We start from the raw sequence: 14,630 nt of genomic DNA, 5'->3' as shown, positions 1-14,630 counted from the left end.
CCAGCTCAACAGCAGTAATTAATAGCTGGGAAGTCTCAGCCCATCTTGCCCATTAGGTTCTCTAGGGAATAGCTGCTCTCCAAGTTCACTGCCTCGCTGGTATCTGGCTTCATTATTATTCCAGTACATAAACAGAGGAGCATGATTCTACAGAGCAAAGACCAGTAACCTAATAAAATTATTTATAAATATGACTAATTAGTAGGTTTTTGTAGCTAAAAGGATTTTGTTTGTTTGGGGAAGTTTATTGGGTTTGGATGTTTGAACAATAACTGGATATTCACAACCACATCTGTGAGTCCCAGATGTTTTACCAACTGTGGCACAAGCAATTACACATCCTGAAATCTGTCACATGTGAGTAAACTTGTTATTCAGCAGTCTCCAGCAAGTGGATTGTCCAGTCAGGAAGCACATTCACTGAGATATATTGCTGTGAATATTTGGACAACATCCATACATTCAAAATACCTCTGGGAGTGCCATGTGCTTCACCAGATCAGCAGGAAAAGTTACACTGCCTGCACTGAACAACTGACCAGGGACCACAAGAGGCAAAGCAAATAGTTCAGCAACAAATCACGTGCCTCCCCCATTAGCTTAATGGTTACAAATAATGAACACATTAATATAAAATTCAGATCAGTTTGTGAATGTTTCCAAATAAGACTGAGGCTATAAAAATCAGCAGCATCCATAAAAATGAACCTAACTAGCTGCAGGTCACATGTGGCTGAGCAAAATGCCATCACCTCAGTCACAATTTAATAACATTTTAAGCACATGCCTTGAGTCCAGAACACATTTTACTGGCAGTGCACACTTGGATGCACACACAGCTCCAGGCATGTGGTTAACTCCCGATGATTGCAATAGGATTTAAGCATGTGCTTAATTGCTTTGCAGAAGAGAGATGGAACTGCAGCCTCAATTAGGAAAGGTTTAGTGTTAAATGGCCTCATTAGGAAAGGCAGAACACGTCTGTTCTCATGTGCAAATGCTTCATCCTGTGTGTGTGAATCATTACACTGCCCTAATCTTCTCCCCATATTAACTGAAGCAGAGTTAAGCTCATTAAATATCCTTTATAAAGCAACCACTGTTCCCAATTAAAAGAGTTTGGGAAAACAGTGTTCACTGTATTCTTGGCTTTCATCCAAGTTCACTTTCACCTTCTTTACCTCCCTCCCAGAGGCAGAAGCGAAGATGCTGAAGGATTTTTTAGTTAAAAAGGAAAAAAAAAAAAGGAATTGCTAATGTGAGCTGTCTCACCTGGTGTCCTCCTTCCCATCCCAGAACACCACCGTGTACTCCTGCCCCGGGGAGCAGAAGAAGGAAGATTGCTTCCCACAGGGCAGCAGGTACATAAACGTTGCAAAGGTTGGATCTTTCATCTGCCCCACCACAGAGATGGCCAGGGGACGCTGAGGGGGGAAGGAAAAGAGAAAGACATGTCACACAAGATGAAACAGGAGAACCACAATAAACAGGAGGCTCAACAAAGCCCAGCACAAGGTCTTGCACCTGGATTGGGTCAATCCCAAGCACAAGCATGGGCTGGGTGTCTCTGGAACTGGATTATATTTAAGATTCCTTCCAACCCAAACCATTTTCTGATTCTGTGATTATTTATTAAAGCTTAGTCTGTCATTCTCTTACACATTTTACTGATTCATTTCTTCAGGCTTATGAATTTTGGAAGCTGACCTATTGCATGACAGTGTAGAGATGTTTGAGAGTCAGGCTGACCTTTGTTTGAAAGACAACAGCTCTAAAATACCAACTGAAATTAATGAAGAATGTAATGCAGCACAATCCTTTTCTTGCACTTTGAAGCTTTTTCTTCCTCATACCTCCATTTATAATCTTGGGGATTTTGAAGTCTTGTAGTCACACTCACAGCATGACACTGAAGTTGTTTCTAGAAATTATGGGCAATGTCTTGCCCTGGTGAAATCAGCAGCCTAACTGCCATCAACATCAAGGGACCTTCAAGCCACCACAGATGTCTAAGGCCACAAATCTGTCATCATTTCATTCATAAAACTCTCATTTAAGTCAACAGAAATTCTGGGTCAAATCAGCAGGAGGGGTAAATGGGCAATGGAGCTGTTGTGCTGCACCAGGAGCAAGCTCAGCCCTCCTGCACGAAGAGGGAAGGTGGGTCAGAGAACACGTGGTGGTCAGGAGGGTGGTGTTGTACCTTTTCTGGCTTAGTGTCCCAACACTCCATCATGAGTGCCTGCATCCTGTAGAGCTGCACCTCCTCGGGCTGCCCCAGCACAGGACGGATCCCTTTGGACAGTTTCTTTGCAATCTGGAGCTGGTGGTGCCCCAGCACAGGTCGCTGCCCGGACAGCAGCTCGTACAGAACCATCCCATAGGAGAACATGTCCACCTAGAGCCAGAAACAGAGGGGAAATCAGGGCAGGGCTCTGTTGGTGAGCGGAGAAGAGAGCAAGGCAAGCCGCGGTGGGAAAACCAATGCCAGCCCCCACACACAGAGAAGGGAACTGAGCCATGGGACGGTGCCAGCCCCCCAGTGCCAGCACAGGGCTGCCCCACAGCCTCCCCCTGGTCACCTTCTCGTCGTAGACGATGCGGGGCCGGATCTCGGGGGCCTGGTAGCCTGGGGTGCCCTCCACGCCCAGCGCGCCCTCGTGGAACGACTGCCGCGAGATGCCGTAGTCAGAGAGCTTGATGTTGATGTGCTCCCTGACGTCCAGGGACCACACCAAGATGTTGTCTGACTTGAGGTCGCAGAAGATGATGTTCTTCTTGTGCAGGTAGGCCAGGCCTGTGGCGATCTGGTAGGCTATTTTGTGTGTCAGCATGTGTCCCAGCGGCACAAAGGAGGACCCTGGCACAAAGGAACAGCGCGTCTCCAGCTCCTGTAATCGCCATTACTGCTGCTTCTTCCCCCTCTCTCCTTCTCTTTTTAACTCCAGAGCAGTAACTGACAGCCTTCTGAAACATCACTCAATGCCACCATTTGAAATGACACTGTTTATGTTACTGTATGTGTCTGACAGTCTTATTAGATTCTTTTTTTAAACCCTTTTTTTAAACCCTTTCACTTCTAGGCCACTAAATCTTCTGGTGAAAATTAGTGTTTGACTGAAAGTTGACATGAAGCCAAGGTGCCAAGAGGGTCAGATGGCCTCAACTTATCTTGGAATTAGTGTTGTTCATTTGACAATGACAGCAATACAGATAATTATGAGATAATTTAGAGTACCAGACACCCATCTGCAGGGGTAAAAACACAGCACCATCCATGCAGCACTGAAGAGAGATGCACTCCATATTAATTCGCAGAGAAATTGAAAATCCAGGCCTCCAAAGTAGCTGTGACAATCCCGACCATCAATTTTTACTAGGTTCCCAAAAGCACAATATAAGAACAATTCCATCCCTCCCACTCCCCTTAGTCTGGAAAAAAAATAAAATCCCCTCCAGCAAATCAAGCAGTAATTTAAACACCGCTGAGCCTTTGTCAGTGGGAGAGGGGTGGGGGAGAGGCTGGCTTTACCTTTGGAGTTCTCAGCCAGGACAGTGGTGAGGCTGCCCAGCGGGGCCAGCTCCAGGGCGAAGCAGAGCGGGTGGATGCTGATGCCGATGAGGGACACGATGCAGGGGTGCTGCAGGGAGTGCAGCATGCTGGCCTCCTGGCGGAACTCTGAGAAGTTCTTCATGGCATCCATGGCCCGCAGGTGCTTCAGCATGGTATCTGGCAAGACACACAACCCACCCTTCTCACTGCCCAGCTCAGGAAATGAGCCACAAACTCTCTGGGAGGTGATCACCGAGCGAGGGCTGCGGGAGGAAGGCAGCTGGTGGGATTATGGCAACAGCAAGGCTTTAAGGTGAATCCTTATGCTGATGCATGAGACACTAGGAGACACTGGCTATAAGCAGGATCTGTCTGGTGCCTCAGGAAGAAAGAGCTCCCTTGGTCCTTAAACACCAGGCTCAGGTGTGTCTGGCAGTCTGGCACACGCTGCTCTCACACATCCCCTGGATGACTTTGGAAAACCCGTGCTGTGCTTCTCCCAGCAGGGACTCTGTGTAGATGAGTCTGCAGACTCATCTACACTGCAGACTCTTAGGGCTCTTCCCTGCAGTTTTCCAGCTTCCCTGCCAGAAGAGACACCCATCACAGTAATGGTCCTGCTGCCACAGCACACCACAGGCTGCTCAGGCAGGTCAGCTCTTCCCGAAGGTGATTTGTCACTGGGACAGCAGCTGGCCTCCTCCACAGCTCAGGGATTCACCACATCCTCCCCTGACAAAAATGAGGAATGTGAAACACTTTCCCCTTTCCTCTGTCCATGGACTGAGGCTCTGCTGCAAAGCTGGGCTCCACAGGAGCCCATCCCTGCCTGGAGAAGCTGGTGGGCTCAGAAGGATTCCCAGTTTGCTTTCTCCAGCTGCTGGCACAGAGCGGGTAAAACACTAATTCAGAGGTGGAGACTCACAAGTCCTCAGTGCAAACCCACACCTCTCATGGCCAAATAGTGTGGGAACAGGAGTTGAAATCTCACCTCCCTTCCTAATCAAGGGCTCTACCTTGGCACCCTATAAATCCAACCTCTGATCTGCAGGATCAGACTTGGCACCCACTGCTGAGCCAGTGACCTTCATCACTACAAATGCTCATGAAGAACTCAGATGCATCCTCCTCCTCCACTGAAACCTATCAATTTTGCTATCTATTCCACCCTGTGTTTAATCAGGTGCTGTCAGCACTTTGCAGATTCTTTGGCATTAGCTTGAGATCCCAGACTGCAGATTCCCAGATTCCTGACACCAAATCTGTGCACTGTACCTGCAGCTGAAGTGGGAGAACCCTTGCATTTTTTAATCTGAAATCTCTTCACAGCCACTGGTTTTCCTTGGTATCGTGCCCGATATATAACAGTTCCACTTCCACCCTGGCCAAGAACGTTGTTTTCATTTTCACTGCATTCCAGTTTGCTATTTTCCAGGAACAGTCTGCCAAACAGAAATTGGGGGTTTTTAATTAAAGTTTCAAAGACACGGTAAATTAATGTTTTTAATGTGATTTCCATTTCTACAAATGTCTAATAGGTTCTTGCCTTATCTACCAAGAGGACTTGGCCATCTCAGTGCACTCCATGTTAGCTCACACTGTACAACAGATTTCTCACAGCAAATAGTAATTTGAGCAAAAAAGCACAAAAGACTTTTTACTAATTTATCCCATAAGAATCAAACAGATCTGGAAAGCACATAAGCTCCTTTTCCAAGCAGATGACACAGGTACTGATACTTGTACTACTTATCTGTATTAATGATTTTTTTTTTTTTTTGCTTCATTTACCTCCTGTTCCTCTTTTTTTTCCACCAAGGCAGGACAGGATGTTTATGAACAACCAGACACTCTGAAACCTGATTATTCAAATCAGCTTAGTGTTCCCATGCTGCAATTCATCATTTCCCCACTCTCCCAGAGACTACTTTTACAGCTGTTCACACTTCAAACATCTCCACTCGCCTCGCACCTGCCAAATAAATCTGCAGGAGATAACAGTGTGAGGAGGGCTGGTGTGATGAGCTGACGGGGTGTTTGCCCAGAAAAATGACCCCAGCAAAGAAACAGGGGCCAGTGAGAGCACAGAGGGCTCTGTCAGCAGCCAACAGGACAGTCTGGTCCAGAGGTCCTGTGATTCTTCACTGGGCACTCAGAGGTCTGAGAGAGCAGGAGCCAAAGGGGACATTGCTCTTCTGTCCTGCCTGCTCTCAGGTCTCCTGCTCTGCACACCAAGTAACGAGGGGTGTAAGACTGAGACCATCTGGGAATGTAGTTAAGCAGCTTAAAGGTTTGGCAGTGCTGCAGTGGGTAGGGAAGAGCTCCTTCAGCTGTTCAGGGCTGCCACACACCCAACACATCCAGCAGCCCTCAGCTGAGCAGGAGCCCCAGCTCAGTGTGAGTCCCCCTGTGGTGTCCATAAACTCACTCACCTACAGGCCCCTACAAAATTAGGGCCATTTCAGTGCCAATTTTGTCATACAGCAGCACTTCCTTTTTGTTTTGCCACATTAAAATCTCCTTTTGTGGGATCCAGAAAGGCTCCAACTACAGAAAGTCCTGGCCAGAGTTCTGGGCAATGCAGGACAGCTGTGGCTTTAAAAAGGGACTTTGACATTGCACCACAGTGATCTCAAAGGACCCCTGGTGTGATGACTCGGTCAGCACACAGATAGTGTCTAAGCAAGCTGCTGAACACCAGGGGTGCAGCTCAGGATGAACTGCCAGAGCATGGATTGAGAGCAGATGGATTTGTTTCCTGTGGTCAGCACATCCCTCCAGCAGAGGCGACTCAAGAAAAGCGTCCAGCCAAATCACGCAGGTACACCAAAGCCCAACCAAAGGCTATCACACGTTACCTGGCAGGAAAATCGGTCATGAAAAGCTCTGGGACCAGCTCTTGGAGCGACACAGGGATGTCAGGGTGGTTGGGGCACGTGATGTAGTCCAGCTCGATGGCAGTCAGGACACAATCCTCCATGTTGAAGTACTGCGCGTCCTCCGCCCTCTCGCCGCCCTCGCGCTGCTCAGGCCTGGCAGCTGCACAGATGTGGCAGGGCACATACTGCTCCATCAGCAGCGTGCCGTCGCTCTCCGTGGCTGTGAGGGCTTCAGAGAGAGCAAACAAACAGGAAACAACGTCACCACGCCAGCTGAGAGGGAACAACAGCTCCGAGTGCATTCCAGAGTCCGCAGCACGACCTGGATCCGCCGGCTGGAAACGGTCACGCTCACACTGAGCAGTTTGCTGCAGGGTACTGACTGGAATAGAAAATAGCTTTGCAAAGTAGACAGGGACAGTGCTGGGGAGACAGGGCTGTGGACATAACCCAACACTCACCCCGCTCTGGCCACAGGTAATGCACAGGCTTGAGAGGCAGATGTACTCAGGAGCAGCAAAAACTACAAGTATGTGAATAAAGCATTGGAGAGACCCTTCTGCTTGCTGGGTGTCTCTGTCCCTGCCCAGACTGCAAACTGCCAGATGGCTTGAGGTGGGAATGGGGTTGGGAACACAGGTCCTGTGGGCTCCCTCATGGGCAACGTGTTCAGCCCCTCCAGGAGAAATGTGGGTTCTACCACGACTAAGCCTTTGGGAGGTTCACACCTCTCCCATAACTACAGAGAGATTTTGTGGTGACAGGCTCTGTTAAATGCCCACAATTAGGCAGGGTGAACACAGGCTGCAGCCTTTGAAGTCGTGGCTCTTCTCAAGCTTCACTGATTAACTTTAGCATTATTTTAATCCAAAGGCAAATAAAATGTTCTTTTATCTTCAGAACATGTAGAACGTGAGTATGTGAGAGTGCACCACTCTTTCCTCCACAGAGCCTCCAATTAAGAGACTTTGGCACTGCTTTCCAGACCAGGGTAGGACGACAAAGAGCACTTCAGATTTTGTTTTGGTTTCAAACAAAGTGTATTGGGGTTGCAAAGAGCCTGCTGGGTAACAGCAGGATCTGTGCTGAGCACAGGAAAAGCAGCTGCAGGAGTCAAGGAAGTTACCTTGGCATGGAGTCCTTGGTACCATATTCACTCAAGCCCCTCACATCAGAATTTTGTTACTCATAGAAAGTTAGAAATGATGGCAAATCCTCCTCCCAGCTGCTGCCAAAATGAGTTCAAGAGACAGCACCAAGCAGTTTGGGCCAAATCCTGCCCCTGCTATGAGCACTGGATGAGTCTTTTGAACTCCTCCAGGTCCTGTTTTCACCTGTGCTGCTGTGACAGACAGACTAGAAGAGACAATGTCTAGACCAAAGGGTGCTGGCAACTAATCTTGATCTGTCTGCAGGTTTATTAGCTTTTATCAAATGTTATTGGCTTGAGATGTCAGAGCCTGAGGGGTCTTCAATTAACACACAATATTGTGCACCTGGAGAGCTCTATCAAAGAACCCTCTGTTGAAAAGACACAACACTGCACAGAAAATTAGAGCTGTTCTCTTACCAGGGAACCACTGGTCTATCAAAGAGTTGACATGATCCGTGATGAATGCCATGGCTGAAAAGTCTCTCACTTCTGACTGGGAAATTATTTTAATTCCACCACTTTTTTTCTTTTTCCAGTTCACATCAGAAGACTCGACGCTGTGTGAAAAAGCCAAAAGACAGACCTGTGAAGCTTTTCTGAAGTATCATGTCAACAAACTTCTTTCTGGCAGGAAACCTGAGTTACATAATAACACATAGTTCATGAGTCATCGAAACACAAAGCAATCTAACTTCGAGGGTGATTTTCAACTCAGTCTGTTCTGAAAATGATTTTCAGAAGAGAATTCCACAGAAATGCCAGTTTCTCACAAAGGGTAAGTGCTATAGAAGGTCAGGCCTGGGGAAAACTGTGACCTAAGCAAGCTGAGTATGACAGAGAGCTTTGACAGAAATGCCCTATACAGAATGATGGAAGGTTGGGAGTTGTAAAATCAGTAATAAAATTCCAGTGGAATAATAATGGTATTTCCAGAAACGTTAGGAAAAGTTTATGAACATCATTTTTGCACAATTCCCAGTGTAACTCCCTGAAATACATGGAGAGCTAAGAGCATGACCACTACCACAGTCCAGAATTCAGGATTCCAGCCTGTGGTTTGCAGTGTCTGGGTTCAAGTCTCTACTGAGCTTGGAAACTTGGGAAGGTCACTGTTTCCTTCTGGCCTCCAACCATGCAACAGCACCAATGGTTCCTCCCTGTCTTGCCAGGGACTGAAGGAGCAAAAAGTCTTAAATGTCCGCATTTGTGAAACAACATGGACAGGAGGTTTTCCCTAGGCTTGCAGCCAGCAGACATTCTGCCTTGGCCAGGTTGAGGCACTTGTCCACAGTCCCTGCTGCACAGAAGCACCTCCATTGACCTGGATTACTGCCATGCAGTGGTGAAGTTTTAGGATTCAGTGGAAAACTCATTGAGGTAAGGAAATCTTTGCATGTGAAAATGCATGACTTCAAACTGCCAGAGCCCCACTCTGAATTTCACTTTCTGTTCTCAGGCCTCTTTCAATTTGTCGCTGCAACAGCAGATAAGGCTGATACATTCAAACCTGCCAAATAATCAGTTATTTGTCGTTTTTGTCAGCAGTTGTTACCAGATGAGTTATGTCCATTAGAAGAGCCTCCTCTTCTCCTGATGAGTGAGCACACAGCCTGGGTCAGGCCCATTCATCTCCATTCAGCTGATGTGTCTCACACACTCTATCAGTCCCCTGTCACACATGCTGCATTATGAACACAAATTACCTAAGATAGCCTCCATCAAAGGTAACGAACAGACCTTCCTGCCAGTAAACCGTGTGAGTCCTTTTGACTCGGAACGTGCTGCAGCGGTTCCTTTGGGTGCCTGTGAAGCTGTAGATGGTCACCTTTTTGTTTCTTGTCTTGGTGTTCTTCTTGTTTTCAAAGAGCTGAAACAAGCAGAAAAGCATGAAAATCGTGCTGAAGTTTCCCATAAGGATGTTTTAATCAGGCAAGAAAGTGAATTCTGTTTTTGGCTTTCACAGGTGCTGTTGTACCTTTTCCAGTAAAAGTGACTTGTGCTCATATAAAATTTTGCGATGGAATGGAAATACATGTGGTAAAATTGATTTTTCCACAGTGGAAATCTTTTTCATGCCACTCAAAAAAGAACAATTTCATATCAGCGCACAAAGCTAATTCTGTAACTGTGACATTTGCAGTATTTATTCTGCATTCACAAAAGTCTTATAAACCTAAAGTACTAAATGTTCTAGTGAATGATGAAGTCTGCCCTCAATGCAGAGAGTTAACTTTTCCACCTGTTTTAGTGGGAGGAAGATGGCCCTTCTCCAAGACACTTCAAACCAGCAAAATGTATTTCTGTTTTAAAACCAAGAAGTTAATCTGCAGGACTCCTCTGTACTCATTGCTCCAACATTTATTTGCCTGCAGACAGGTCTGACGCCTGGCATCCTTTCCACTCTGGATGAAACCCCTAGGAAAGGTGCTCTAGGATTATGTAGTGCCCAGGAGGATGTAAGCAAGGGGTTGCCAACACACCCCGTTAAAAGAGGTAAAGTTATTACATGGCTTGAGAAGCTTGGAACATAGAGGACCTTCCAAAACCAGGTATCATGTTTTCCATGTTCTGTACATCACTGACAGACCACAGTTTAATGGAGAGCTGCTAAGAAGATACCAGAGCAGTACTATAAATATTTTCAAGATATTTACTACAGTTTCGGATAGAAACTGCTGCAAACACATCTGCAACAACATCAAAATTCACTGGTCTCTCAGAACCTTGCAAACACTACTTTAATGTCACTCAGCATTTGCACTAATGGGGTGCCTCATTAAGGCAACAGTCCTGTAATTTTCTTCCCATTTAATCCCATAGAGATTCAGATATTTGGCTTTGCTGGAGCTATTCCAGATCTCCTTTGGCAAAGCCGTGAGGGAGTCTGGCCTGGTGGAATGGTCATGGACAAGAGCCGCAGGCAGAACTCCAATTACTTGTAATTGGAAGATGCTGGAGGAACTGAGACCTTCCAGGGGATCACGTTATAAAGAGGCTGTGGAGAACTCAGGTTTTCTCCCCCAGTGCCAATTTGTCATTCTCAATGACACCTACTGCAAAAACAGAATCAGACTTTCAGCGCAGAGCCTCGCCTCTCCCTGTTTACTCAAACAATGTTCCTGAAGTCTGTGACAGAAGCCAGAGGGATGTGAAGAGACATCCCACTTACACTGAACCCCTTCAGCTGTCTGCTTTTGTTTGCAGACAGACACAGGAACCTACCTGGAGGTCCATCTCTGCCAGGCTAATTAACATCCGGGCTATGAACCTTTGCCAAAAGCCAACGGGGACAAAGCTCATCTTGAAGACCCTCTGGACCGTGTTTGTGGTCTGGTGGCAGAGCCCATGGATATCTAACGCCGGCTTGGTAGGAAGCAGATGAGGGAGGAGGTAGCTGAAACACATCAAGTTCAACAGCTCAGATTTTAGCTACAGCTTTTAACAGTGAGTACATTGTTACCAGATAATAGGGCGATTCAGTCTCCAAAGAGATTTTTAATGGCACAGCCTACTGCATATAAAAAAGCTTTTAGACTAAAACGCTGCAGCAATACATGGAGAAATTAATTTACACTATGAAAGCAAGCAGAGGCAAAACAGACATTACATAATTCAGCCAGGGCTATTGGAAAGGGCTAAAATTGATGTAATGAGCATTTGTGTACTCACAAATTAAATGCATTAAAGTGTAAGAGTCATTAGAACAGCTGTGATGTCGGGACTCATTTTTTTGGTAACATTCTGCCCTGGTAGTAAGCAGGGGATTACAGCAGGGGAACAGGAGATCAGTGCAAAAACAAACTCCAGCAGCTCAGGTTCTGTAAGCCCAGAATGGGGGGAAAGGAGCTCCAGGCTGCAGGGACTGGGCTGCTCTGCTTCAACCCAGCCCCAGAATGAGAGCACCCCACGGGTCAGCATGACAGGGTTCCTGCTGCTCCACCCTGCAGTTGATGGATCCCTGTCACATCCCTGACACACCCATAGAGCAGGAGCTCACTCTGCCAGGCTGCTGCCAGCAGAGAAATCACTTGTCTAGCTCAGATTCCTCTGCAATCAGATTATTAGGTACTTTGCCCAAGTGTGAAGGAGACTTGATGTTATCTGTGCCTGACCAGTCAGCAGTAACGGGGTTATGCTGGTGTAGGGGACCACAACGTTTTCAAATTATTTCAGTAATCCCAGAACATTCATTTGTCCTGATCTTTCGTATTTGGGAAGTTAAACGTCCTGGAACACTGCAACTGTTTTGAAAACCATGAGCTTATGGCTTTCAATACTTGCCAGTAAATCTCCTGTCAGTGATACTCTTCTGTACCAAACACATCCCAGGACGCCTGTACAATCTAAAATGTTATTTGCTTATAAGCAGACACACTGCTGTTTTATCAGTGCTGAGCCTGAGAAAATGTGTTGGCATCTGGGGCTCATCATTGACAGGCACAACGACAGCAGCAAGGCACATGGCCAAGAGACCTGACCAAAATAACACTGGCAGGGACTAGACACAACCAGAACTAATGCTGGGTCAGAATCCACTGCTTTAAAGAATCCACTGCCTCTCATGTTTTCTTGCTAGCAGCTGCAGCATTCTGTAAAATCTGAAAAATCAGCTCAGGAAAAAACCAACCATCATTAGACAACAGCTCTCTCCATATGTCACACGTGATGACATATTACATGATCAAATTATCTGTTCCATGGAACATCTTTGGAATGTAAAACTGGCAAAAGTTTCAATTATAAATTCCAGTAAGAATGGTCACGCTTTTAAGTGTATTTTAAGAAGCAGAACACAGCTAAGTTACATGCACCTTAGGCAGAAAAGCAGAGTGCAACAAACTAAAACTTCTCACTCCATAGAAGTAGTGGATGCACCATCAGACAGCCAATAAACTTTCCCCAGCACATCCAAGAAAAGGTCTAGGGGTGCAAGAAGGGCCAGTGAGGCCCTTCTGGGCCACAACCATCTAGTGGATTATAACACAGATGGTGATTCGACGCTCTTGAACAACAGCCAATGCAAATTTTGAAAATATGTGAAACATGCCCCCATCCACCCTTTCAGAACAGAAACTGGCAGCTGCTTTCTGTACTGACTGCACAGAAACCCTATCTGGCAATCTAGACAATAATTGCAGCAGCACAGTAACAAATAACTGCTCTGTGTCTGGCTAGTACATTAAATTAATCCAACCTGCTATAGCTACAGCCCGTCAGTGGGAAGAATATTCTGCTAATGTGGCTTGGATCGCTGAGAAAAACATTGGGCAGGCCATGAAAAAGCAGTTTCCTTGCTCCCGAGGCACAGACAATGTAATTGCCCTGGTGAAAAATGGCAGATAGTGACAAGGAGTCCAAAAGGCATTTTGGACTGAGCAGAAACATTGCTGCTTTATCTGTGTTAAGCCTGAGAAAATTTGTTGGCATCCGGGACTGGATAAGTGACAGGCATAATGACAGCCCAGAGAATGCTGCACTTGTGCTGGCATTCAGAGCTCCCCAGAGGCTCAGGGCGATGCAGCCGCGCTGTCCTGCAAGGGCAAGGAAGTGAAATGCAAATGCCACATCAAAAGTGCAACACAGCTCTGGGCTCACCGCTAGCCCAACAACAGGCTGTCGCCAAGCAGATGGGAGAGAGAAAAATCGCAGGGAACTCTGCCCAGAGGAAAAGGATTGGGGGGCAGAGGGGAGGAGGGCTCATTAACATTTAAAGAGAATGAGGCTTCTTAGACCATTTCTAGGAAAACTATTGATCAGCACCTATTGAGGTTAAAAATCAAGTAAATCGCGTTGCTGCTGCAGCTACGCTTTCCTGATTTCACCAGGAATAAAATGCTGCTACTTTCAGGGCTGACACAAGTATTGATTACCCCAAGTTTTCTGCCATACTGAAGTGAGGATCCTTCACTGGAAACAGATGACTCCAGCCCATCTATATTTCAGGCCTGGCAGCCGTGGCCTCACATCCTCTGCCGGCTGCAGCTGCGCCAGCTGAGCCCTCACAGCTTCCACCTGCTCGTGGCCACATCCCCGGCGGTGTCACTGCCCCTCCGGGCTGGTGGCTGAGCCTGCCACAGCCTAAATGCACCCAGTGCACAAAGACTGCTCTGGGAAAGCTTTCACACGGGCTGGTTTGGCCCAGAGGATGCTCAGTTCAGGAAATACAGCCCAAATGGATGGGCACCTTCCATGACACTGCTGAATGCTCTCAGATGTTTTCTCAGCACAAGAACCCTGTCAAGACAACAACTTAGTGTGGCAAAGCCTGTTAATATCCACTGACTAAATGGCCATTTTTCTCCAACCTCACTAAACCTCTCCAATTATCAACATACCTGTTATTGGCCACAGGCAAGGCAATCTCAAACTTGGCCAAGAACTGGAAGTACTGCTCTTCAGTCTGCTCGGTGAAACCTGTCCCAACCAGCAGCATCCTGAGGTCCTCTGCTCTGATGACTCCATTCTTAGCCACAGACTTGGAGCTCTTGATGTTGAAAATCCTCTGCAGACACTCTGAGAGCCAGACAGGGTCAAGGAAGTAGAGGTTCCTCAGGCCGTGGCTCGTGTCTGGGAAGTGCAGCAGTGTCCCTGTTTCTATGAGAAAATTAATGGCTGCAAAAAAGTAAAGAATGGGGGATTAGTAATAGATCAGCATTAGGAAACCACAGAAGTGCAGGAGAGTAAGACTATGAGGCAGTTTGTGCAGTTTTATGCATTCCAGACACAGCCAGCACGCAGCCAAGCCAAGAGAGTAACATCTATCTGAGGAGTGCTGCTATCTGACACTCCACTTGCAAAACCCACATCTCACTTCTCAGCCAGTATTTCTGTCCCCATGACACCTCCCCTTCACTCTCTCCTGCCATCCTCACAGGGAAGGGCTCTCCCTGCCTCCTGCAGAGCAAGGCCTCCATAAAGATCACAAGACTGGGGACCTACAGAGAAGCCAGATTTGAAACTATGGCAACCCTCACTATACACAGACTAGAAATGAGCCACAGCTTGTTAAAAAAAAAGGAATGAAATCAGTAACCTCAGACCACCT

General features: G+C 46.9%; 1 protein-coding gene across 4 annotated transcripts in view; it reads right to left on the bottom strand.

Moving 5' to 3' along the window:
• Positions 1 to 14,630, bottom strand: part of LRRK1 (leucine rich repeat kinase 1) — a 74,694-nt gene that overhangs the window by 11,618 nt on the left and 48,446 nt on the right. For all 4 annotated transcript variants that reach the window (XM_064389673.1, XM_064389672.1, XM_064389674.1 and 1 more), the window contains 10 exons: positions 13,921 to 14,197; positions 10,808 to 10,979; positions 9,289 to 9,452; positions 8,003 to 8,142; positions 6,412 to 6,661; positions 4,829 to 4,995; positions 3,533 to 3,730; positions 2,583 to 2,860; positions 2,204 to 2,398; positions 1,273 to 1,424 (listed from right to left, as the gene is read on the bottom strand). In XM_064389673.1, the coding sequence (XP_064245743.1) occupies positions 1,273 to 1,424; positions 2,204 to 2,398; positions 2,583 to 2,860; positions 3,533 to 3,730; positions 4,829 to 4,995; positions 6,412 to 6,661; positions 8,003 to 8,142; positions 9,289 to 9,452; positions 10,808 to 10,979; positions 13,921 to 14,197 (1,993 nt within the window). The remainder of the gene's footprint in view (positions 1 to 1,272; positions 1,425 to 2,203; positions 2,399 to 2,582; positions 2,861 to 3,532; positions 3,731 to 4,828; positions 4,996 to 6,411; positions 6,662 to 8,002; positions 8,143 to 9,288; positions 9,453 to 10,807; positions 10,980 to 13,920; positions 14,198 to 14,630) is intronic.

The sequence above is a fragment of the Passer domesticus genome, chromosome 14 (genome assembly GCF_036417665.1).
Source record: "Passer domesticus isolate bPasDom1 chromosome 14, bPasDom1.hap1, whole genome shotgun sequence".
In the NCBI taxonomy this organism is placed as follows: domain Eukaryota; kingdom Metazoa; phylum Chordata; class Aves; order Passeriformes; family Passeridae; genus Passer; species Passer domesticus.
Note: the sequence above shows the minus strand (reverse complement) of the source record. Positions and strands in the feature narration are given on the sequence as shown.